The following is a 25,517-nucleotide window of genomic DNA, read 5'->3' as shown; positions in this document are numbered from 1 at the left end:
GACTAAAAGTGGACATAGGTCAAAGAGTCAAGAGATAAGGTTCCTAAATTCCTCCTTAAACCATGATGGTTGATTCATGGGATGGATGGCTCAGATTTAATTATCTTTCACGTCATAGATTTCCTAAAATCTGATTCGTCATGATGAGTCACAATTGGATAGGCATACATAAGGCACTTGATGCCTATATGAGAGAACCCCCCCCCCCCCCCCCCCCCCCCCTAATTCTACACATTATTTTCTAGCCTCTCTCTACTCCCTCTCCTCCGCGCCCCACTTTCTCTCTTGTTCTCCCTTCTCTCTCTAGACCGGGTGGCACGTGCCACCCTACAAACCCTAAGGGGGTGGTGCGCACCAATTAGGGCTTATAAAGGACGGCACGCCCAACACTAAGAAAAAGGGATGTGAGTTGTGGCATATGCCCTAAGAACTCCAAAGGGTTATAGAAATTCCTAGATCTAGTCTATGATCTCATAAAACCCTACATTTGTGAGGCTCCTGGCTCAGAAAAATCAGAAAGGCCAATAGGACCGTAGTGCGCCATCAGTCAGGAAATTAGGTATGAGGAGTACTAAGTCCTATGGGGTTGACCTCAAGCAAATTCGAGTAAGTTTTACTGGCTGTTTGCTTTTACTTTTCAGTCATAATTGCTTCTTATTTGAATTTCCAAGAACATTATTTGTACTAAAATTGTTAGAGGAAGTTTATGTTTCATACCTAGATTGTGTCTAGATTTTTTAGCAAGTAAAAGCCAAGATCCTAGGTTGTATTTAGGGTTTTATTTCTTGTTCAAAGCAATATATTGTGGCACTCAGTTTAATTCAAATTCATTAATAAAAGAAAAAGGCAAAATTTTTTTATTTTTCTCCCTTAAATTCCATAAAGCCACTTATTTCATAAACCATATGATGCTATTTTAAGTACACGCATAAGCAAATGTGTGCGTGAGGTTTTCCTAGGTGGTCCCAACTAAATAACTTCTAGCGACTCCCGATTCTCTGCTCTCGCTTCGCTTCTACACTGCTTTATGAAAAAAGTGGCAATATAGAATTCCAGGCAGCAAAGTCAAAAATTTCTTTCTTTTCTTTTATTAATTGCTGAAAATTCTGGTTACAGGTGCCACACAATTACAGCAAAATAGGGCTACTACAATCTAGGATCTTAACAACTTACTGCAAAAATAAACTTTATTAAAAAACTGAATAAAATTTAACAACTTTAGGAAATAAATAAACAAGAACTACATAAATAAATAAACAAGAACTGCAATAAATACAATCAAAATAAATAAGGGAAGACTTACTCACTTTTGCCTAGGGTTACCCCCTAAGGGCTTAGCACACCCCACATCCGATCACCTAACCGATGGCGCACTTGATTTTGAGCACTGCTAAATCCTCAAATGTGGACCTAGGGAAGCACCTTTGAGACTCCCTTTCTGAAACTATGGGGCTGAGAGCATGGGACAATTAGGGTTTCATAAGAACCTTATTTAGCCTTGGGGCATGCCAAGATGGCACCTCCCCTAAGAATCAAAAAACTAGGGTTGGGTGTGCCCCTCTTCTTGACCCTCTTTTGAGGTGTGTACCACCCCAAACTCGTATGGGGGGTGGGTGCCACCTTCTTACAAGAAGAAGGTGAGGAGCTAGAGAGAGAGGTAGCGTGGAGTGGAGAGGAGATACATAGATAGAGAGAGAGAGAGAGAGATCAGATGTGTAGAGAATGAGGGAGGTCCTCTTATTTATAGGCCTCAAGGGCCCTAGGGAGTCCAAGTAAGATTAGGATTCAGCAGTATCCAAAATATTTAGGTAATCTATGGGGTGAGAGAGAAGATTTAATCCGAGCCATTCATCTCTAAGATCAGCTATCATGATCTAGAATGAATCTTTAGGAACCTTATCCCTTGATACTTGACCCATATCCACTTCTAAAATAATTTAGATTTTGTTTCATCATAATCGTATCCTCTAGAACATTCTATAGTAACAAAATAATGGTAAAAAACTAGATCCCCTTAAATCTCTCACAAAATATTTTCTTTGATGAAATACTTTAATATTTTAATCATAATTACAAAATCAACTGCCAAAAAATTTGGGGTGTCACAATTAATGGGACGTGTGCCCCTAGTGGGCTCCACATGACACCCCCATGTGGGGCCGACATGTGTGGGGCTAAGCCCATAGCCCTCCACATGCATCCCACCAATAAAAGTTATAATACCTAAAATATCTTGTTATTTAAAAACTCTAGAAATACCCTTTCAGGGTTTTTACACATTTAAAATTCTAAAAATATCCAAAATTCACAGTAACACATTTTTAGTTGAAATCAATGTTTCTGGAGTTCCACAAAAATTCCAAAACACACAAAAATACAACTTAGAAATGGATAGGTACCTTATGGGTCAAAAACAAGTGAAATCAAAGCACTCTACCTGTGCCAGGATAGGTACCCATGACCCACAATCAAGTGTAGGGGCTCATGATTGGCCCGTTAAAGTTAGTCAATCAACAATGGAACCACAGTCCCACCATGTGGATTACAGGTTTCCCCCCAAAGAGCAAGTCAAATGCACACATAGTTCAAGGAAACGCTCTCTTTATGCACATGAACATGTATCCCTCTATACATGGTTGCTTCTGAAAATCTAATTGCCATATGTACATGCCGTGAAAAAGTTTTATTGCGGTTTTTTTGAAAATATAACACTGCCCTCTATGAAGATTCAAATTGGAAATCGTGGACCTTGATGTGCATTAACTAGGAGGAGATAATCTCTGTGTTTTCCACAAAGGTTTAGCCATGGCAAGCGGTATAATAATACATATGACAATACCCTTTTGGACAATCTCCTATTACACCTAACCATCTTAATTGGAAGTCCTATAAGCAAGTTCATCATTACTTCTACCCACCCACTCGTCCGTAATCTGACCATCTGTCAACTGACCACCCACTTCAATCGTCTGATCATATCAACTTATCCATCATCTGGTTGTCCATCCATCCTTTCATCACCCATCTAAAGACGAGATAGCTATCCACCACCATATGATGCACAAAAATTTGAAAGAGAAACGATATACAAGGGCAAGTCTCATGAGACTCAAGGGACTCACTCACTCACATCACAGACTCATTAAATCTTACAAGATTCTGCTATACCATGCAGAGGTTGGGATTTTAAACATCAATTTTCTAGTTTCCTTATAATAACACCACGTTGTCTAGTTCCTTGCAACCTTTAATTATATTCAGTGTTTTCAGATTCACTTTGCTTAGGCAAGTCACTTGGAGCCCCAAAACTAAACTGAAGCAAATCCAATCCCGAAATTTGTGAATTTTTTTATTTTTTGCTATACTAATTGGGTTGAATATATGCAAAAAATGGTAACTATACCCTATATGCTTATTAATACCAGAAAAACTCAACATGTTCACGATTTTGAAAGATATAAGAGGTATGATGGACCTCTTTTTTTTTATTCCTTCGAAAGTTTCCCCCCCCCCGGCCAAATACACCCAAAGGCTTCACCGAATCTCATAACAGACAATATATTCAGAAATGTACAAAAACTTGAGTTCAAGACCCAAAACTTGCCTATATTAGCTCAACTTGCGCTAACCTATTCAAAGACCCATGACCATCAAATGATCACAACAGTATAGGAAGGCACCAATGCAGCAGAACCTCACTACCTCCATATTTTGAAAGAAGCAACTCACTCCAGAAATGACAATTGCACTAAGCAACATAATCCCTCGAGTAGAAAATTGGTTTATCTACCCTATCTAGCATGGAAAATTTGGGAATTCACTGATAATAACAATCCTGAAAAAACTAGAGAATAGATGATACAACTCAAGAATATTCTTCGATGTTATTATAATTCCATAGCAGAAAGAATAGCATTCATGGATTGAGCAGTAAACCTTCCAGATGAAGAAGCCCTCAAAGCTCTTATTGGAGCTCGTTCTGGCTTCTGTAGTACCCGAAAAGTGCGATTCAGGCCAGTTCGGAGGCAGGTAATTACAAGTCTATTAGTATAGCCCCCACCTTTATCGTTAGCCTGGAGTCATTAGAATTCAATTTCAGTCCCACCAAATGATTTATGATGGCTATAGCAGTTATGGTAGAGAATAGCATGCCTAAATTGGTAACCAGCAAAAACATTTAATGTTCAATGAAGTATGGAAAGTTTGAGATGGACGATTATTAAAATTTTAAACAGACGCACAGGACTAAATCTGTTTAAGGAAGCATAGTGTTGTGGAGTATATCCATAACTTCAGAAGATTGGTATTCCAGGTATTTTGACAAAGAACGGTTCCATCCCCAAAAATTAAGCTGCTGATTCAACTTCAGTAGATTAGAGAAATTAGGTAATATGTTTGGGCACATCATTAAGTAAAGCTATGTTTATGATGGCTCACACCCACACACACCCACATACAAGCACAAACATATAATGTCTGAATATACAGGCCATATATTTTAGACCCCTTAGAGATACATTTGCAAATTGAGATACATTTGCAAATTGAGCTACAAGTGGGAATATACAGGCCATATATTTTAGACCCCTTAGAGATACATTTGCAAATTGAGCTACAAGTGGGAATGTGGCTGGCAAGAATAGCGGTGGGCAGGAATATCAGTGTGACCAATATTTTAAAAAAAACCGATCCAGATCAAAATCGCACAATCCAGATCGGGAATCGCCAAAACCAATCTGATGCTTAACAAATATCAGGAACCAGCCGGTTTCCCCCAAGAATCGGATGGTTCATTCTAGGGACCGTCAAGTCCTCTCAGAGTCCTACCGAGAACCGGTTCCACATTTTCTTATTCATTGTATTTTTGTATTTTCTTCGATTCTATTATTTTACAAATTTCAATTCAATAGAGGCCCACCACACCTATAAGGAGGGCCCCACGTCCATGTGACACGATGGACGTCGTGAGTTTGGATCCTTGGAGCGAGTGCTTTGCGATAATAAAGCTAGAGGCCCCCCCTTCTTCGCTTACATGCCAAAGAGGGATAATTTCATTCCGTTGTTTTGCCACATTTGCTCCATTGAAACTTTAGCATGTATAAGACAAAAATTTAAGAACTTAAGCATTTATTAAATTACACTACATGCTACATGCAATTTAGGCCTATTCCCTATGTAATGAAATTTAAGCATTTAAGCATTAGGCCTATGTACAACATTGAAAGACAAAATAAAAAGGAAAAATTACATACATATCCGTCATAGTTTGTGTTATTACAAAACTACCGAGTAGTTTCCGTTATTATTTATCTGTCCGTTTTTTTCATGTCATAACAAAAATTTAAAAAAAAGATAATTTTATCCTTTTTCGGTTGTTGAACAACCGATTCAATGGATTTTCGGTTGTTCAACAACCGAAATTAGACCAATTTCGGTTTTTGAAAAACCGAAAATTCAAAATTTTGGATTGTTGAAGAACAAAAAATTTTAAATTTTCAGTTCTTCAAGAACCAAAAATTTTTTCTCTTAGGTCCTCTGTGTATTCTTTGTCTATGAATTTTTCCTTTTTCGGTTGTTGAACAACCGAATTCAATGGATTTTCGGTTGTTCAACAACCAAATTAGGCCAATTTCAGGTTTTTGAATAACCGAAAATTGAATGGATAACCATAGGGAAGAGTTTAAACCCACCCAATGTAATGGATAAACATAACCCACCCAATGTAATGGATAAACATAGTGGGACAGAATGGATAAACATAGGAGAGAGAGTGGATAAACGTAGGGAAGAGTTTAAAAGGAAAAGACAAGTAAAGGGCATAGAGAGAATTTGGTTGTTCAAAATTTAAAAAATTTGATTAGTCAATAGAGAGAGAATACGAGGAAAAAAATTTCGGTTCTTCAACAACCAAAAATTGGCCTGATTTCGGTTGTTCAAAGTCCAAAAATCCATTGAATTCGGTTGTTCAACAACCGAAAAAGGGTAAAATTGTCTTTTTTTTTAATTTTCATGATGCCATGAAAAAAACGGACAGATAGGTAATAACAGAAACTATTCGATAGTTTTCTAATAAAGCAAGCTATAACGGATATGTACGTAATTTTCCCAAATAAAAATTTAAGCATTTTTTGTCATTTATATAGGCCCACTTATAATTGTATTTTTAATGAGATAAAAAATTTAAGCATATTGGTCATTTAACTAAATCCTTTAGCATATTGAGATAAAAAAATTGAAGCATAATGAGGAAAATACAAAAACATTCAAATGTAATTGGAGTCAACTAAACGCTAAATCGATTTCATAATTCATATACATAAATAAAAGAAAAATCAAAGAAGATACAAAACAAACTAGAAAATAGCCTAAAACAAAAGAAGTTGGTCATTTATATAGGCCGACTTATAATTGTATTTTTAATGAGATTCATTTAAGAATATTGGTCACTTAACTAAATCCTTTAGGATATTGAGATAAAAAATTGAAGCATAATGAGAAAAATACAAAACGTTCTAGTGTAATTGGAGCCAACTAAATGCTAAAGCGCTTTCATAATTCATATACATAAATAAAAGAACAATCAAAGGAAATACAAAACAAACTAGAAAATAATCTATAACAAAAGGAAAAGTATACAATGAGACCATTTATCTTTGGCACAAGGTGGTCACAATTAATCTTGACCATTGGATGTGAAATTAGATGGCTACATTTATTCCAATGACCAAGCTCAAACTTCAAAGTTCCATTGACCAAGCTCAAACTTCAAAGGAAATTTTCTCAAACTTTGTGACACACCAAAGCTTTCAGATTTCACATAAGATGGTTGTACATAATTATGACCACCTTATATAAAAGGTAAATGGTCTCATTGTACACAATCCCATAACAAAAAGACTAACAAACTAACCATCCACCCAAATAATAATGTGTTCAACCCAAAATTGCAAATTTGTTTCACCATATGAGAACCTAATGATCATTTCTCAAATGTACTAAAAAAATTTGATGATAAAAACAAACACAACATAAAAACAGATATTGGACTAGTTTTCTTTTCACTCTTTCCCTATCTCAGATTGGGCTTTTCTTTTTCACTGTCACTCACACACATTATCTTTCTCTTGGATTAGGTTTTTTCATTTTCCACTCTCACTCACACACTCTCTCTCTTGGACTGAGATCGTTTTTCACTCTCACTCTCTTCCTCTCTCACTCTCTCTCCTCGATTGCATTTTTACTCTCCGTCTCTCTCTCCCCACCCCCCTCTCTCTCTCCCAACCCCCCTCTCTCTCTCCCCACCCCCCTCTCTCAATTACGCACGTGATTGTGCCCCAACTTTAGACAAATTTAAATATGACACCACTAGTGACAAAATATTGACAAAAATGTGAATGAAAATAAATAATTAATTGAATAAGTTAATTTTCATATAAAGGAAAAAAAAGAAATCAGTAGGCAAGATCCCTTATTTACAAGCGCAACTGGCATTAGAGATTATAAAAGTAAATAATTTGAGTTAGAGAGATTCATTTTTTTAGCAATTGGTTGCATTTTAAACTCTATTTTGACTGCGAAATGAATGTAATGGACAAAGGCTCCGGCATAAGACAGGTTCCCAATATTTATGTACTTTCGCTAAAATAATGAAAATCACAATGCAACACCTTCTTTTTTTTGGAAACCTACAAGGCTAGATTTTTAAGAAATTATTTGAAAATTTTTTAAAGCCAAAACTGGCTGATCCAGCTGATTCTCCAATCCGAATCACCGATCTGGCTCGGTTTTTGGGGTGGCTGATCCGGGTCACCGATCAGTTTTTTAAAGCAATGAGAGTATCAAAAACAATGCATCTTCCAAAAATAATTTTGCTAAATAAAATAATGTAAAAATGTGGCCACCAATATAAAGGAATAAAAACCAAGGGAGGAAAGGAATGAAAAATGAACACCCTAATAAGGATAAAGTAATGAAGTACCACTATGGTATGGGCAAGCCACAAATATGCATGATCCATGAAATACAACATTCAAACGTTTAGGTAGTTATGTACAATTGTTGAATATAAGAATCACATGACTACCATTGGACACCCCAATAATAAACTCTCATATGTAAATGATACAGCCCGTTGTCACCAAATATTATCAAACAAAAACTAAATTAGATTGAAATAGGAAACCATTTCCCTAAATGCACAATATAGATGCATGTATTATTCACATTCATGCCCAAAATCATTAATAATATGCACACAACACAGGCACAAACACAATCATGATCACACAGAAAAAATAAGGTTTTCTTTAACATGATAATAATAAAGTTTGGTATCATGCTTATGGTATTGTGAATGCTTAATGCTTGTTTCCCTTTAAACAACTTTGGGTTAGAAGCATTTTACATCATCTATCAAATAAACATTAAAGCACAAGAGCGAGGTTTAAAAGACAGATCAGTGATCCGGATCGCGCATTAGGATTGCCAATCCGTTTTGGTGGATCGGCGATCTGATTTCCCAAATTGGTCATTAAAAAATTAAAACTTTGAAAAAAAAAAAAGAAAAAGTGGGGTCGGTTCTGACCGATTCTCTGACAGTACCGGCCACTTCTGTCAGAGAACTGGTTGTGTCATGGGGAGACCGGCCAGTCCCCGATATTTCACGAGAACCAGTTCGCACCCGACAATGCCTGATCCGGATCGGCCGGTTTTGATTTGAATCGGCATTTTTTAAACCTTGAATGAGAGTATTAACCCATAAGGGGCATTAAAACCTTCCCAACAAATAACAAATGCCCCTGTATTTTATAGCCATTTTTCTCTCTATCCATGAAAAATAAGATGCCCTTATTCATAAATATTACGCAGCCCTTCCCTCCCTTCCTCAAGCAAAAACGCACACACACAATGTTGTGTCTCAACATTTACAGAGTCTTGGACAAAAACCCAAAAATTCAAAGGCAAAGATAACCTACCTGAAACTAGAAATCATAAATATAATAAAAAAGAAAGTATTTATCGTGTGCCAAAGATTTAATATATGCAAATACCTGAGAGTAAGAAAATGAAACGAGCCTGGAATTTCCAAGCCATTTCAAACCCCTTATGACACCAACATGAACAGAAAAGCTTGCTGCAACTGCATTAGCAGCGACATCGACAACATCAATATTCCCATGCTGAGTTCCCAAAGCAACCAATGGAACTGCAGCTGCAGGATTATTTCCGCCACCTTCATAGAGAAATCAAAATTATATTAAAGGAAATAACATATTTATATCAATCCCAGATATGCCCAAGCATAAAAAGGTTAATGCTATGAAACATCAAGCGCAAGTTGTAAAACTTACGTGCCAACGTAGCTGTCAGGGAAGGAGAAGGTACAGCTAGCATCGTTAAAGTTGAAGAGAGTAGATGAAGTTGGCCGACCAAAGCAATCTGCATCATAGGACAATAACATTACAATTTACGTCACCAGATGTAGTAGAGCAAACAATTTCTAAGTCATTCACAAGTGTATATACACACAAGCACACCCACATTAAAGAAAGCAACTCAATAATGTAGGTCACTCTATAGGAGTAATCAAAAAATTTGAAGTGTGCCTGAATTGAAAGTTCCACTGCAAAACATAAATAGTAGATATGGACATTACATATGCATCTCAACTTTTGCAGGTTGCCTTCATCATTTGTGACCTTTCTTTATTTATGTGACTTATCTTTTCTAGAGCACCCGCAAAAAAAAAACAAAGAAAGAAAAAATACATGCACAAGAAAATATTACTGAATAAGCCTCCAATGACTGTGAGGGGAAAGAAGTAACAACCCATAGATTTTGCGGCACAATGAGTGCATGACTACGTCGACAGAGATTCAAAGCATGGTCAATGATATCTTAGTTCATATTTCTCACCACCCATTCATCCAACATTACATGTATGCACTTCCAAACTTTTGTTAACAAAGATCCAGATTTGGTTTTGATGCATCCCAAGACAGTAGGACTGAGAAATAGGGCACAATACAAGGGATACATCAGGTTTCTCTTTCACATAAGACCTAGAAAAAGAAGCAGTAAAAACATATACTCATAAGAAACAAATCTAAAACAAAAAGTACTTTTTACAAACCTTGAGTGCGAGTTCTGATTTGGTGAAAGATGAGCCTGATGAGAAAATGCCACTGTCACTTAAGACTGACGGTTCCTTGTCTGTCAAGTCATTTTGTGCCTTAGTAACTGCTTTTTCATTTTCATCTCCAATCGCAGATAAATTTGATGTACCACCATGACCATCTCTCCTGCCTTCAGCACTCAAGAGCCATTTCCAGATTTTGCCATCATCAGAAATGGAGATCACGTTAGCCACAGTAACAAGAAAGGATCTATTATGATTATCTAAAGCACTAAAATCTCCTGTTGTAACCGAGGATGGAAAACTGGGTAATGTATCCAAACAATGCCACCCAATGTTTCTAAGGTTAGACTCCAATGGGGAGACAACAACCGCAAGGACACCTGGAGAAGGAACTGTAATGCCGATTGAGGGGATTAATTCTTCCATTGTACACAGCACATGTGCCTGTTCTCCACTGCAAATCGAAAAGACCAAAAAAAAAGTCCTTGATAAGAAAGCAAACAAAAGGTGCCAAAAAAGCAGCTGGCATGATTTGCAGCATGGTGAAAACTTATCTTGTGAATGCCAGAAATGGAACCATTGTACGTAAATGAATATGTGTTGCTCCATTATCCATATTACCAAAAAACAAAAATACGGTCAAACATGTCACTCATTTATCTTGTGACACACAAACAGCCAATAGTTGTGGCAAGGGTACACTGAAAGAGTTGGGTTTTGTGGCATTTAAAGGCCTTGAGAGCATGTAAGAATAAATATTTATAATGGATGTTCACAATCCAGTGGAAGTGTTAGTTGAGGACATTGGGTTTGGCGGTCTATGGCTCAGGCCATTAGCCAAAACCCTTACACTTGTGCATAGGCACTACTATTGAGGGTTTCAGTGGGTCATCCCTTGTCGAGGTAAGAGAGATGCCTAGGGATGATGACAAGAGCCAAAAAGCTGATGGAATTCTTTCATACCATTGCAGGCCTGTGAGGGCAAGGGTCAAATCCTCAACGAGCACCGCACGGCATGTACACATGACAACTGCATTATGATAAGCAGCCATATAGAGAGCGAATCGTGCCCATAAGAGTGTCCCCATTCACTATAGTCATAAGTGTGTGTGCATCCTTATAGAATGACCTTCTCTTAGGGATGAACTTGCAATCTACAGGTCAGCGACCCACATGGGGTGGGACGTGGGGCCCACACAGGCCACACGCCCCCCCAATTACATGCCCCATGACCTCCCAATTTATTGGGAGATTTTCTAGGGGATCATGTTAAGATATGAAAATATTTTCTTTTTTTTAAAATAATTTGAAATAGATCTTCTTCTTTGACTTTGGATTCCTAAAATAATTGAAAGTTATTTCTATGTGTGATAGAGTCATGATTATGTGGGACTATGGAAGATCTAATTCTAGTTTGAATAGGAGTGGATATTGGTCAAGGATCCAAGGAATAATGGTTCTAAGATTCCTCCTTGATCATAATGGATGATCTAAGGAATGGATGGCTTAGATTTAATTCTCTCTTCAACTCACAGATTATCTAGGATTCCTTAGTCAAATTTGAGTCCTATCGAAACATGGCATACGCTAGGCCCTGAAGAACTGTATAAAGGGTTTTCAGTCATTGCCAGCATCATAGTTTGTGAGATCTGTCTCTTCTTCTCTCACCTTCATGCCCCATCTCTCTCTATATCTCTCTCTACTCCTCTCTCTCCAGGGTAGGTGATACCCCACCTAATGACAAGGCCATAAGGCTGGCTTGAACCAACCAGGCTAGGCTGAGAAAGGCGAATGCACAGTCCAACTCTAGTTGGTTTAGGGGGTGGTGCCACATTGTGGCATGCTCCAAGTTTAAGGGTTGAAAAGAAACCCTATTTGTGTTAGAATCCATGCTCCCAGCACCAGTTATTGTGATAGATGGTATCGTCATAGGTGCTCCCAGATTTGGAGGACTCAAGCAGGCCAACGATTAGTGCGCCATCAGTCTAGTAATATCAGGTGTGGGTTGTGCTAAGTCCTACAGAGGTAACCCTTGTTGGGGTTTGTGGCCTTTAAAGCCTAGAGAGCTTGTAAATAAAAATATTTAATAGTGATTTGCGTACTTAGTGGGAATGTATTGTGGCCGACTATCCTAGGGTTGGGAATGTACTTGTAGTAAGTTTTATTTTCTACTTCCGCTGTGTATTTGGGATTGTAAGTAGAATTGCCCTGTTGTTAATAGAAGAAAAACAGAAAATATTTGAATTTTATACCTCGGGAATTCTACATAACCACTACTTTCACAAAGAACCATGAGGTTCTCCATAAGTTGAAGAAATGAGGCACCTTCAAATAGATAGAGATCACATAACCTAAGGACAGATTAACCAGACAAGTACTCCATATCCATGTGAAAAACTAATCAATCACTCGAGCAATTTACATAGCTCTTAGAATAATGACAATTAAAGCTTTCCTTCCAGAAAATTGCAGGCAAAACTTCTCTTTTATCAAGTATCTTAATAAGACTATATGCACGGGCAGCTAAAAATGAAAGCTTCACTAATGGAAAGATTAAAAGAATGCATAGTTCGGAAGGTCTAGGGGCAGCATACCATACATGTCATGCATCAACAATGACTCTGGCTGTTGTGGCATCATCAATAAGAGGAGAAACTTTAGGTAACCAATATTCAAGGAAATTTATCAGGTATCAAAGGGTGTAGTAGAACAAAGCATGTGTGCCCCAAAATCCCCATCCAAGATTGCAAAAAGGAGACATGAAATTGGCCGCTGATTTGTAGGTCACATTAATTAATTTGGGAGAGGCTAGGGCAGTAGATTCATTCTAATGGTGCGTGATTAGAGATGAACAAACCGTGACGCACAGTCACATAAGGGAATTTCCCACCACCGATGATTTCCCTGAATCACTTTAAAGATATTACTCTTCCTGCTTCTTGTTACTGGAATAATTTTCAGAACCTAAATCCGACGTTGAGTTTTAGCATTGGACGATGGACAGATACAATAGGATCAGACATTCAATGTGTGCTAATAAGTGACTAAGGGAGACCCCATGAATTGTACCGGTAATACTCTGTGCAAAAACTCTAGCAGCTTGTTGAAATGTAGTAAGAAGTAAATACTCGTTTATAATGACTAATGATTCAACATACATGTTCATAGCATAGAAACAGCAATTGCTTCTAATCATTGTAGATTCACAAATGCTACTGAATGAGCAAAAGAAGAATTTTCTTGCAATAGGACCTCTGAATTGGAAGTAGGAACATATTACGAGAAAAGTTGGATAGGATGCTCACTCTTTGCGCTTCCAGATACTGAGTTTTCCATCGAGATGAATGCAGTAGAGGAGATCGTGATAGGGGTCGGGAAGCAGATCGAGGAATCTAGCACAACCACGCGGCAGAGGGGTCGAGAAGAGGACGCTCCGGTACTGCAGATCGAAGACCAGGAGCTCCCTGGGGAAGGCAATGTACAGGATATGCTTCCAAAGAGGTGAGAACACAAACTTGACAAATATCTGAGGGAACACAGAGAGGGCAGGGGAAAGGGGTGGAGAAAATGGTCCATCTGACATCATCGTCGCCAGATCCGATGAGGAGGATGACGAAAATGGCAGCTGGTGCTCCTGAAAGGATATATCATAGTAGTTGTCATCGTCTTGGGTCACTCCTGTGTGGCGGTTTGTGGTGGCGGTTAGGGAGAGGAGGAAGGCCTTGAGGCCAAGAACGCAGGTGTGGCAGGAGTCGAAGGGGTCACGCCGGATGCAGGAGAGGTACTCGGGGGAAGCATCATACTTCCACACGCAGCGGCCTGTGGCAGGGTTCCATAGGGAGACAAGGGAGGGACCGGTGATCGAGGCTAAGAGGAGGTGGTCGCTCTCACCACAATTGAGCCAGCAGAGGTCCTGGACTCCCGCCTTGGACTCGGGCACCTCCATCCACAACATGATGCGGCGAGAGTGGGCGTCCCAGATCGCTATTCGGCCCTGGCGGTCCCCAACAGCCAAGCGAAGGCCGTCACTGCCACTGCCATCCCCGTGCTGGTTGTCGAGGGAGCGGGGAGAGGGGGGAGGCCATCGGAGAGCGGTGACAAAGGGGGCGAGGGAGTGGGCCGAGGAGGGCATCGGGAGGATGCATGCAACTTGCATTGATACCGTCTCGACCACCACAACGCAGCTGCCAGCGCCATAGGCCAGCAGGCCACTCGAGCTGCAATCAGCGCATCCGCCATTGTTCCTGCTCGAAGGCCCGGGCACCACCACAGTATCTGCGCTCCCACCACCACCTCCTCCTCCCGATGATGATGCCATACACTCTCTCTCTCTCTCTCTCTCTCTTACTCCAAAAAATCTCACTCTAGTCTACAAAGAGGAGGTCCCCAAGACAAAGGCCCTTCACACCTGCGTCTTCTATTATTATCATTGCAACTACAAGAAATTAATATTTCAGTCACTCGTACGACTAGAGACAGAGAGTTAAGAATTGGCGTTGCAAAAATGCAGCTCCTCCGTCACCGACGGGAGCAAAGTCTGATGCCTATGTCTATGTCTATGTCTACGTATAAGTATTTGTCCAAGTAACTTATGCAATGCAATTCAAATGAAACGAGACGAAAACATGAATGGATATAAGTAAAATTTCCTCCCATTCAAACTTTCATATTTGTACGGCGATTATTTACTTCTTCATGTGTTATTTTCCTTTTTTTTAATTTTTTTTTTTTAGAAATAGAAAATTGCAACTTTAAACTATAGGTAAAAAAAAAAGGCACATAAAATAGGTTATTTTGATGGTATTACTCAAAAAAAAAAAAAAGTTATTTTGATTGTGAAAACCCTCTAATTGATCATCTAGACATCGAGATGTACAAATATTTAAAATATATATATATATTTAAAGACCAAAAAGGATACATCTTATAATACATTATCTAGACCCTCCATTCTCAAGATTTTCATATGTTTGTAAATATGTTTGATTTGCACCATTTTTTTAGTTTTAAATTTTATAATTAGATGTGAAATAGCTTTTCAAGTCATCATTAAAATTCTTGGCTCCAAAATTATATCTTTCGATGAGCTTTAGAAGTGCTCCTTAATTTGATTGTTTAAGGTTCACACCTTATACAAACCATACCCTTTAAAAAATCCCTTTTTTATTATAAAATTAAATATTGTCATTTATATTATATATTCGGTGATTAAATCCCACTTTTGAGAGTGTGTACAATATTTTAATTTTCTTTCATTTTCCATCAATAGATTAAACTCAAATTTGTAGAGTTCATACTTCTTGCCATCTCACGCTTATAAAAAAAAAAAAAATCAAAAAATATTTTAAAATAGCCGAAATATCCCTAAATGTTTTGTTTACGATGCAAATCGAGACGATCTCAAAATGAAATTCAACCAGATCCAACCACAAACTTATTTTAAAAGTGAGTGATAGAGAGTGGAGGTCAATTAAATTCTAATCTAATGCCAAATCTACTTAGAAATGAGCAAATATGCTCTCATATAAGTGGTAGTGCCAACATCGATTCGAAATGTGAAATACTACGTAAAATACAATAAAAATAATTTAATTCTAATAAAAAATGAAAAGAAACACAGGAAAGAGTAAAAATGTATCAAACCGGGCCAGTTGGCCTGGGGCTACCAAGGCTTCGAGGCCTTCCCCGTATCAGGACCGGTTGAGTTTATATCGTGCTTCCTCCTTGTTTTTCATCACGTTTTGACCATACTTTAGCTTAGTTGGATGGATCTCTTAATCTAAGGGATGCAGGTGGCCTAAAACTAAGGTTTTCTTAGATCTAGATTTTTTTCAGATCTCACATTCTCGAAGTTTTCTCTAGGCACACAAACTAATAAGGTTTAAAGAGTTTAACCTAAAATGATCATGAAATGACATTTTATAAGCTGAAAATCGTTTTGAATGGGTAACAACAAACCATAACAAAAAGATTTCTCAGCTTAGACTGACGTTTTGGTGGTCCAAGGCTTAGGCGACACTACTAGTAGTGTCGCTCACACCATAATGGTTCAGGTTCATTGAACCTAACTAAAAATGATTTGGGAAGGGTTGGCATGAGGAAACTGCCAATTTAGGGTAGTCAGAGCTGGGTGACACTAGTGGTGTCACGCATACCAAACCTACTCAAAATTAACATAGTCCAGTCTGGGGTGATTTTGGGGCTGTCGGGATGATGTATGCCAAAAATCAACCGATTTGGGTCAGTCTAAGCTGGACAACACTAGTGGTAGTGTCACCTAAACCAAGTCTTCCCAAAATCGATAGATCCTTGTCTTGGCTAATTTTGGGGCTGTTAGGATGCTTCCTTCAAAAAACCAACTGATTTGGGTCAGCCTGGGCTTAGAAAAACTGGTGGTGTCATCCAAACCAAATCTGCCCAAAATTGATAGATTCATGTTTGGGCTAATTTTGGGGCTTTCGAGATGTTGCTTGCAAAAAATCGGCCAATTTGGGTCAGTCTGGGCTGGCCAATACCAGTCCGAGCAACTGGTGGGTCGCCCAGACTAAATCTACCCAAAATTGCTATATTTCAATTTTAGGGAGGTCTATGAGCTCTTGTGCTACTGCCTGCCAAAATTTGGGTCAAAACGAGATGTTTTGATATTTTAAATGATTTTTTTTACTAATTCTGCAGAATTTTGAATCACAAGGCAGGTAATATAGACTATTATGGTCTAGGGATTTATTGGGATAGTGTAGTCCTAGGCTGTCTATGGTTTAGAAAACCATTGAATTTGCCAGATTTCAAGATGGGGTGTCTACAATTGCCCCTCGTTGGCACTCCTTCTCCTTTGAGAGACAGGTGAGTGTCAAAGAAGTAGACACTCCTGACATTTTAATTTATATGATTCACGTAATCAAATGGCACACCAACTTTCCCTCAAAGATAATGCGCTCCTCGCTCACCCACCTAGAGTATTTTCATCCTAGGGTTTTCGACGTGAAATGTTCCGATGATTTATGCAAGCTTGCAACATGAGTTTGATTTTTTGGCCATGTCACTTAACTTCAGAGGTTTTCACTTTTAAATTCTTGAATCTGGCATTTTCTTTGATTTCCTTAGGGTTTCCTAAGGTCTTCTATAGGTTTTACTTGTTATATAAAAATGTTTGCCTGGTTAATTCTAAAGAGAGAGATGAGACAGGAACACGATAATCATCATATATGGGTGTCCAAGCTCATTTGTTTTAAAAGATGTTTTAGAAATTTTTAAAATAGGGGGAATTTTGAAATAGAACCATGAGTTTTGGCCATGTTACGATTTTAACAAAGAAATTAAGATTTTTGAAAACACAAGACATATAGTGATGCGGGGAGAGAATAAAACTAGAAAATTGACAATAAAAATAAGGAAGGTTGAGAGAAAAATACTCTATCTCAAAGGTCTGCAAGGGAATCCACCCCCCAAAATAATATATTTCAAGAGACTAATTTTTATTCAATTCATATACGGATTTACAATAAAGGAAAACCTCCCTTTAAATATAATAAAAAACAAGATAAGCAAAAGAGAAAAAAAACCTCCACACACTTCCTTTTTTTTTCTCTCTTCCCTATTTTCTCTCGTAACTTCACAAGCTAATAGATAGCCACGTTTTTCTCAAAGCAAAGCCTCCCAGGTTTTACTCAAATCCATGTTTTACTCAAAGCGTTCATATTGTGATTAAGATAAAACTCCCATAATTTTAACCTTATCCTATTTACATCCCAAACTAACTAATCCAATTAATACAATATAAACACAATATAAATTTATGCCCACCTAATTATCTCTGCATACTCCCTATTTTGAATTCTTATCAAAAGAGTAAAGATTAAAATAATATTTAATAATCTAAACTCACATAATTCTTAAAAATCCCCAAAATATAACCTTTAATTAAAGTATGTAAAAAAATCCAAATTAGGTCATTCCATGACTGCATCAATCTCATCTGGTTGGAGAAAACTCGTCCTCGAGTTTTGAAGAGGACTAAGATGAGATCTACATCAAACTCGCATCCTTCTTTTGCTTTTTTCTCCCTTGGCTCTAAAACTATCAATGGCTGCTATAAATCAAAGAATGGATCAAAATATGAAGAAAAAGGGATTAATGCAAATATTTCGAACTCAGCTATCCTTTCATCATTTATAGGCTTGTGATTGATATTGACATCATTTATGGGCTTGTGATTGATATTGTCATCATTTATGGGCTTGTGATTGACATTGTCCTCGACATCCAACACCTTCTCTAAGATAGGATTTTCCACACGATCCAACGCCTTCTTTGCTGGAGGAATTTCCACATGATTTTCGACATGGACATGAAACTTGAACTCAGGAATATCGTTTTTTATAGGAACGATGATCTCAAGAATATCATTTTTTATAGGAACAAGATGAAAGTCACATCCTTCACCTTCATTGCCTTATCTCCAACATTACTCTCCAAAGTCCATCCACACTGAAGCTGAGCAAACTTCTGCGTGAGCTCTTCTACTCTATCAGCTAAAGGCAAGAGTTTTCTACTTTTTCTATTAGGGCTTGAACTTTTTGAGTCAACAACCACAACTATAATCTTTCGAGGGATGCCTTCATCGTAACCCGCTCTGATACCAATTGATGCAGGGAGAGAAAAAAACCATAAAATTGACAATAAAAAGAAGGAATGTTGAGAGAAAAATACCCTCTCTCAAAGGTCTACAAAGGAATCCACCCCTAAAACAATCTCTTTCAATATACCAATTTTTATTCAATTTATAGACTGATTTACAATGAAGGGAAACCTCCTTTTAAATAGATTAAAAAACAAGATAAGCAAAAGAGAAAAAAAACCTCCACACAGTCCCTTTTTTTCTCTCTTCCCTATTTTCTCTCATCCCTATTTTTCTCTCTTAACTTCACATGCTAATAGATAGCCACGTTTTTCTCAAAGCAAAGCCTCCCAGATTTTACTCAAAGCCATGTTTTACTCAAAGCATTCATATTGTGATAAAGATAAAACTCCCATAATTTTAACATTATCATATTTACATCCCAAACTAACTAATCCAATTGATACAAGATAAACACAACATAAATTTATGCTCTCCTAATTATCCCTGCATACTCCTTATTTTGAATTCTTATAAAAAGAATAAAAATTAAAATAATCCTTAATAATCTAAACTCACATAATTCTTAAAAATCCTCAAAATATAACCCTTAATTAAAGTACGTAAAAAAATCCAAATTAGGTCATTCCATGACTGCATCATATAGTGAATCATTCGAAAAGAGAAATCTATATTGAAACACAAATTTTTAGTTAACAGTTTTAGCTCATGCAACCATAGAGCCCTATGAGGAGTTTAAAGTCAGGCAACAATGGATAGATACACCCGACCTTTTATGTCATACGGGGCTAAACGGATATACCCGACCTTTTATGTAATACGGGGCTAGACATTTTCTGAATACACTTGACCTTTTTTCATCATACAGGGTTAGACAGATACACCCGACCTTTTATATCATACGGGGTTAGATGTTTTCTGAATACACATGACCTTTTACGTCATACGGGTTAGAGAATACACCCGACCTTTTACGTCATATGGAGTTAGACAAATAAACCCGACCTTTTACGTCATACAGAGTTAGACAAATATGCCCAACCTTTTACGTCATACGGGGTTAGACAAATATACCCGACCTTTTACGTCATACGGCGCTAAACTTTTTTTGAACTAAATTTTTGCTGGCAGTTTAGGTGCGTGCCACCAAGGAGCATTTCCTTTTTGAATTTTGTTTTAATGATCTCTAAAGTCGACACACACTACAATCCCCCTATTTTTCTTAGGTACGACCACTATGTTAGCCAACCATTCTGAGTAATCGATAGGGGTAATGAATTTTGCCTTGATTAGTTTATTGATTTCTTTTTTGATTTTGAGCTCAAAGTGGGTATTTTGACGTCAGAGTTTCTGCCTTACTGGCTTTGCCCTTTTATTGAACAATAAGTGATGTTGCACTAATGTGGAATCCAACCTCCAGGTGAAAACATCACGATATTCCTTAAAAAATGAAATCATAGTTTTCCTCCCCTCGGAAGATAGAGAAATTCCAATCTTGGTTAACCTTAGATTTTTCTCAGTCCCTAGGTTGACGTCGATTGTCTTTTCGATGATAGCATTGGATCACCATCAAATCTCTTATTGAACTGCTCAACATGAGAAGTGAGTTTCTCAGGTTGAGGGATTTCGTCAAACTCTTGATTCTCTTGGTCTTCCTCCTAGTTATCTGATTTTTCATCTTGGGCATTTTGTACCGTTAATGGGTTATCCCAAGTGTTTGTCGTTTTGAAAATTCTTTTTCCTTATTGTCATTTTTATCATGTTTCGATTTTTCATTGGTTTTTGAAATGTCACAAGAGGTGTCTCTTATGGGACTCGCGAGAGATATGTTGAGTACCAGACGCATAGAGTGATTAGGTGGCCACCTTATGCATATCTGTTTTTTGGCACAGGGACTTAGAGGTGCCGCTGGTATGCTTATAGCGATTATTGAGACAATGGAGTGATGCACGAATTTCGTCCATGGGTTTGAACAAGTGAATGAGCATGATTGGCTGTGTTAGAGCCAATTGTGTATACTTTAAGTCCAAGTCAGCGAAAAGGTCTTCAATTCGTAATTCTTGTGTGTGCTGAGGTGTGGAAGGAGAATCCTCCATTATTGGGGGATTAAGGATCACCTTTGGCAGTTTTGAAGGACGGGCATCGAGAGAATCGAGGCTTTGAATGCCTCAAAATACAAAGCTCGGATGGCATGAAGGCTTCATCCGGCTTTGAAATAAGGTGAGTGTACACCCAAAACCTCTTCGATTCCTGTTTTCGGTTTTGGCTTGGGGTGATTCAGAGATTGCCTCTGTTACGCCTTGCCCTTGACTTCCCAGGCCTTGGCCTGGTTGGAAGCCTTGAGAGAAAAGCATACGCCAAGCCTCGAGGGACCTAAAACTGTATTGATGTTGACATTGGATGATGTCTTCCATGGATGCAGAAGTTTGTAGAATTTGAGGAACGAGGTCGCTGGCCTCTAGGTGTAAGGTGGCGTAATTAGCTTGCTCGAAAGAAACAAGCAGGATTTCTCCGAGCTCAACTCTTATGGCAAGCTTCCCGTTATCTACACTAGGCTTCGGAAGAGAAGAGAGTGCAGCACATACCTTGGCGATGTCGTTCTTGGTTGGAAATTTGAGGCACTGATGAAGTGTAGAGGCCACTACAAGATTCTCATGTAGCCGCGACCTTCCTAGCAGCATGTTGAATGAGGGTTTTATGTCAAAGACATAAAACTTTATCACTTGGAGCGTAAGAGACAATATGCCTTCAGTTTGTCTCTTGGTCATATCGTATGCAGCAATATTGAGCTGACATGGCTTGAAGTCATCCAGACTCTTACCTATATGCTTCACCGTTTTCATAGGGCATATGTTTAAGGATGCCCCATTGTCAACGAGTACCCTTCGTATCTCATACCCTTGCATGAAAACTATGATGTGCAACGATTGGGCATGAAAGCGATTGAAATTGACCGAGATATCTTCATTTGTGAACACGATCGGTGTTGGTGCCATCAACTGGTTGATCATTCCCCACAACTCATCCGTTGTATGTTGCTCAGGATGTGCGTCTTGGCAAGGACTTTCTCAATCTGGGCCCTATGCGCCGATGAGTTATTAAGTAGCTCCAAGATGGAGATCTGAGCTTGGATCTTCTCAAGGTGAGCCGGTAGATCGTAGGTGGTTACGGATCTTTGGGATTCTTTGTGTGGTTCATGATCTGCGATCCCTGCTGGTTGTTTGGACTTAGACGTGTATGTCTCATTCTTTCTTTAAGGGTATCGGCTATCAGTTGAATGGATTTGAAGATTTGTCCTCTTCGGGTTAAGAAATCGATCTCGCCAACTTGAAGCTCTATAGGTGTTGCCCTAACAAACGTAAACTTTGGAGCGTTGACCCCCTGATTGGAGGATAGTCCCTTCTATTTGATTCGAACCACATCGATTTCTAACATATCATCCTCATCATATTGGTTCAATTTAGGTGGGTCATCGAGGTTTTGAGGTGAAGGGTTCCCTTTTAAAAGACCCAATAAGTCCTCTTGCGGCTCTTGGGTTGTCTTGGGCTTCTGTCTTTCTAACAGTTGTGACAGTATTTTCAACCTATTATCTCTCTCCTTGTGCTATAACACCACACAAAACAGTGCCCACCAAGGCCCCATCACATGGCCGTGCCTAATAGCCAACCTATCATCTTCATTGGTGACTCTGCCGATGAAGAATCCCCATCACATGCCCATTGTTGGAGGATATGCGGCAGGGCTTTTATAACTTTTTGGAGAGGCTGCCAAGGGTCGTCGTATGGCTTCCAGATGCTATTGGAGAAGGTGCTGAAGTTGTCTTAGGGCTGCCAGAAATTGAAGGTGGCCTGACCGGAGAAGTATTTGGACTGCCGAAAATTGGGGGACTCGTCGGAGATGTTTTGGGCATGCCGAAATTTGTTGGGGGAGTCACGTGAGAAATTTGGGGTTGTTAGAATCCGGCGGAGGACTTGCTGAAACAGTTGGAGAGGGCTTAGAGGAAGTGGGATGGCCTGGATGATGGTGACTGAGAAGAACCTGAAAGTATCATAGAGTGAAAGAGAATGGTAGTTACAGGGATGTTTAGGCCCATTTCACTAGAAAAATGGAGTTTTAGAGATGGAAATAGACGGAATAAGGTGATAAAGTGAGGTTTGAAGGATAAATGGTGGCAAAATTTTGCCGGACTTTGGCTCTAGGCTGTGATTTAATAGGAATGAAGCTAGCATTAGAAAAGAGAGAGACATTTTGGGTCAAATGGGAGTCGATGAATTTGAGGTACAGTGAGATATCAGACAACATCAGAAAAATGTTTGGAAGGAATTTGAGAGGATTGGACAGAATTTGTGTGGAAAGGGCGATTCTTGGCCAAATTACATGAATAGAGAAACACAAGGGGATTTAGAAAGTAACGTCTTTTTAAAATTTGTTTGGGGTAAAAAATAAAATAAAAATGGATAAAATTAGTTTCAAAATTGATAAATGGGTTAGAAGACGAGTTAAAATAAATCTATCTATCTCTTTGATTTCATTTTAGAAATCTAAATCTATCTATCTCAATGGGTAAAGTTAGTTTTGAAATAGATGGGTTAAAAGATAGGTTTTAAAAATTGATAACAAGCATGAACGCATCAAAATTTGTGGGAGCAAGGCCATAACAAGAAGGAGCAAATAAAACAACCCATGGGAGCCCTTTCAACAGGCCAATATACATGTAAGAGAGAGAGAGAGAGAGAGAGAAATGTATAAAACAGGTGGAAATGGGATGATGGTTAGGAGAGGGGTTGGTGCAGGAGAGTGTCGCAGAAAGGAAAGGTAAGCGCCGTTGGTGTCAGTCACCTCACCAACCTAAGAGGCAGAGAAAAGCACGCGAGAGAGCGAGAGAGAGAGAGAGAGCACACCATATGTTTGTTTTGTCGGAAGATACCCTCGCATTCACCTCGAGACCCTTTCCTCCCATCGCACGCCCCATCCCCCCCCCCGGCACCACTCGGACCTTTTTCTATTCTTCCACCTGACACCACCCATCCCATGCCCTCTCTCTCTCTCTCGCTCTCTCTCTCTCTACACCTCTATTTTATATTTCCATATTCCCCTGCTCTGCCATGCTCTGCTCACGTCAGTCACATACATACTCCTTTATTCCACACTTTACCAAATCTACCCCCCTTAACAACTTTCATCATTGACTCTCTATCTCTCTCTCCTGGGACTGAATGGAAAGGCATGGGCATTTTGGCGAATGCTGTCTCTGAGTATGTCAGGCCCTCTGTTCCCTCTGTGATGTGTATAAATATATAAATGAGATGAGGTTGATGACATATGAGATAGATAGAGTGGAAATTTGAGGTAACAAATATTTGGGGGAGAAAAAAGTGAGTAAAGACGGGGCTCTCAGTGCGGATGCTGGGACTGGGGGCCACTCAATTGGAGGACGACATGCATCGCCTCCTCTCCTCACTCTTTCATCAGGTACTGCTTCTGATGCTTGCTTCACCACGTATCTGCTCCTCTCCTGCTAATGGATATGAAAACACAGGGAGTGTTGGACGACCATTTCTCGCAGCTGCAGCGCTTGCAAGACCACGATTCCCCCAACTTTGTCGTTGAAGTCGTCTCCATTTACTTTAGAGAGTCTGAGAAGCTCCTCACGACTCTGCGTGCCCTCCTGTATATCTTTCTTTCTCTCTCTCTCTCTCTTCAAATTTACTCTCCACTGCTCAGGTTGGTTCATTCATTCATTCCAAATTACTATGTCAACAACAGTTTGGAGAGAGAGTGTACGGACTACAAGAAGATGGGAACCCATTTGAACCGGCTGATGGGTAGCAGCTCCAGCATTGGTGCAAATCGAGTTAGAAACGTCTGTGTTGCCTTGCGCACCTTCTCCGAAAGGAGCAACAGAGCTGGGTAACTAAACGCACACACTCTCTCTCTAAGCACCCTCTCTCTCTAACGGCTTCTTCAATTTGCAGGTGCATAAATTCGCTGGAGCAACTCGAATACGAGCAGTGCTTACTAAAGAGCAAGCTCCATGAGCTATTCCAAGTATGACATTTCCTTGAGCAATCGCTAGAACTACCTTATCTCTCTCTTGTTATTATGGATGAGTAATAAAAGTAGAGAGAAGTTTAACGTTACTTTGTAATTGTGACAACAGCTCGAGCAGCAACGTCTCATGGCATCTGGACTGGGATATGGATATCATTCTATCATGCTCGACTGAAATACTTCCCTCTTTTTTTATTTTGGATTGTGAAATGGAGGACGTACTTCAATGTGTTTGATCCCTCTCTCTTTCTCTAGAGAAATGAATAGAATAGAACCAACTTCGCCTGTTAGTGAAGACCCTACGGTGTGTGTGTTTGAACCGTGTATACCTTTCTTCTATGCTTTCATATCAATATATTGCAAAAGCATTATATCCATAATAATTTCCAAGTGAACTATCCACGAGGGATGCCCGTGTGAGTGACTGTCCCATGGCATCTCTTTAGTTTATCGTTCGACCAAAAGGGTAAATTACTTGTAGGATGAGGTTTCTAAGGCTTCATGAAAACAAAACAAAGCCTCACTTCAATCCCACCAATGAAATTGGTCTTTTGTTAATATGGGAAAGTGGAAAAAGGGAGAATTGTTGACCCATCTCAATCCCAATATTTTAATTTTAATTTTCTTCTATAAATCTGATTGAGATGAAATTTTGGGTGTATATACCTAACGCTATTGCGCATCATATAA

At 38.9% G+C, this 25,517-nt stretch overlaps 2 protein-coding genes across 11 annotated transcripts in view; one reads left to right on the top strand and one right to left on the bottom strand.

Moving 5' to 3' along the window:
- LOC18431871 (uncharacterized) overlaps window positions 1–14,556 on the bottom strand; it is a 47,486-nt gene extending 32,930 nt beyond the window's left edge. For all 10 annotated transcript variants that reach the window (XR_016056604.1, XR_016056610.1, XR_016056609.1 and 7 more), the window contains exons 1-5: window positions 13,444–14,556; window positions 10,133–10,592; window positions 9,351–9,438; window positions 9,051–9,232; window positions 3,937–4,073 (exon numbers count right to left, since the gene is read on the bottom strand). Coding sequence is in view for 2 of the 10 variants with exons in the window: in XM_006841982.4 (XP_006842045.1) it covers window positions 3,937–4,073; window positions 9,051–9,232; window positions 9,351–9,438; window positions 10,133–10,592; window positions 13,444–14,456 (1,880 nt within the window). In the remaining 8 variants the exon portion in view is untranslated. The remainder of the gene's footprint in view (window positions 1–3,936; window positions 4,074–9,050; window positions 9,233–9,350; window positions 9,439–10,132; window positions 10,593–13,443) is intronic.
- Window positions 14,557–23,545: 8,989 nt separating this feature from the next.
- HP6 (histidine phosphotransfer protein 6) lies at window positions 23,546–25,204 on the top strand. Its single transcript, XM_006841983.3, has 5 exons — window positions 23,546–24,248; window positions 24,316–24,446; window positions 24,543–24,686; window positions 24,752–24,824; window positions 24,937–25,204. The coding sequence occupies exons 1-5, from the start codon at window positions 24,180–24,182 to the stop codon at window positions 25,000–25,002; spliced, it is 483 nt and encodes a 160-aa protein (XP_006842046.1). The 5' UTR covers window positions 23,546–24,179; the 3' UTR covers window positions 25,003–25,204.
- The last annotated feature ends 313 nt before the right edge of the window (window positions 25,205–25,517 follow it).

The sequence above is a fragment of the Amborella trichopoda genome, chromosome 5 (assembly GCF_054954075.1).
Source record: "Amborella trichopoda isolate Santa Cruz 75 chromosome 5, AtrichopodaSantaCruz75HAP2 v2.0, whole genome shotgun sequence".
Taxonomy (NCBI): domain Eukaryota; kingdom Viridiplantae; phylum Streptophyta; class Magnoliopsida; order Amborellales; family Amborellaceae; genus Amborella; species Amborella trichopoda.
Note: the sequence above shows the minus strand (reverse complement) of the source record. Positions and strands in the feature narration are given on the sequence as shown.

What these genes read in the sequence shown, in the direction of transcription:
- HP6 (XM_006841983.3), top strand. Translation starts at nt 24,180, where the DNA reads ATGCTGGGACTGGGGGCCACTCAATTGGAGGACGACATGCATCGCCTC. An exon ending in ACGACTCTGCGTGCCCTCCT is followed by an intron (nt 24,447 to 24,542) that starts GTATATCTTTCT and finishes TGTCAACAACAG; the next exon opens with TTTGGAGAGAGAGTGTACGG. An exon ending in AGCTCCATGAGCTATTCCAA is followed by an intron (nt 24,825 to 24,936) that starts GTATGACATTTC and finishes TTGTGACAACAG; the next exon opens with CTCGAGCAGCAACGTCTCAT.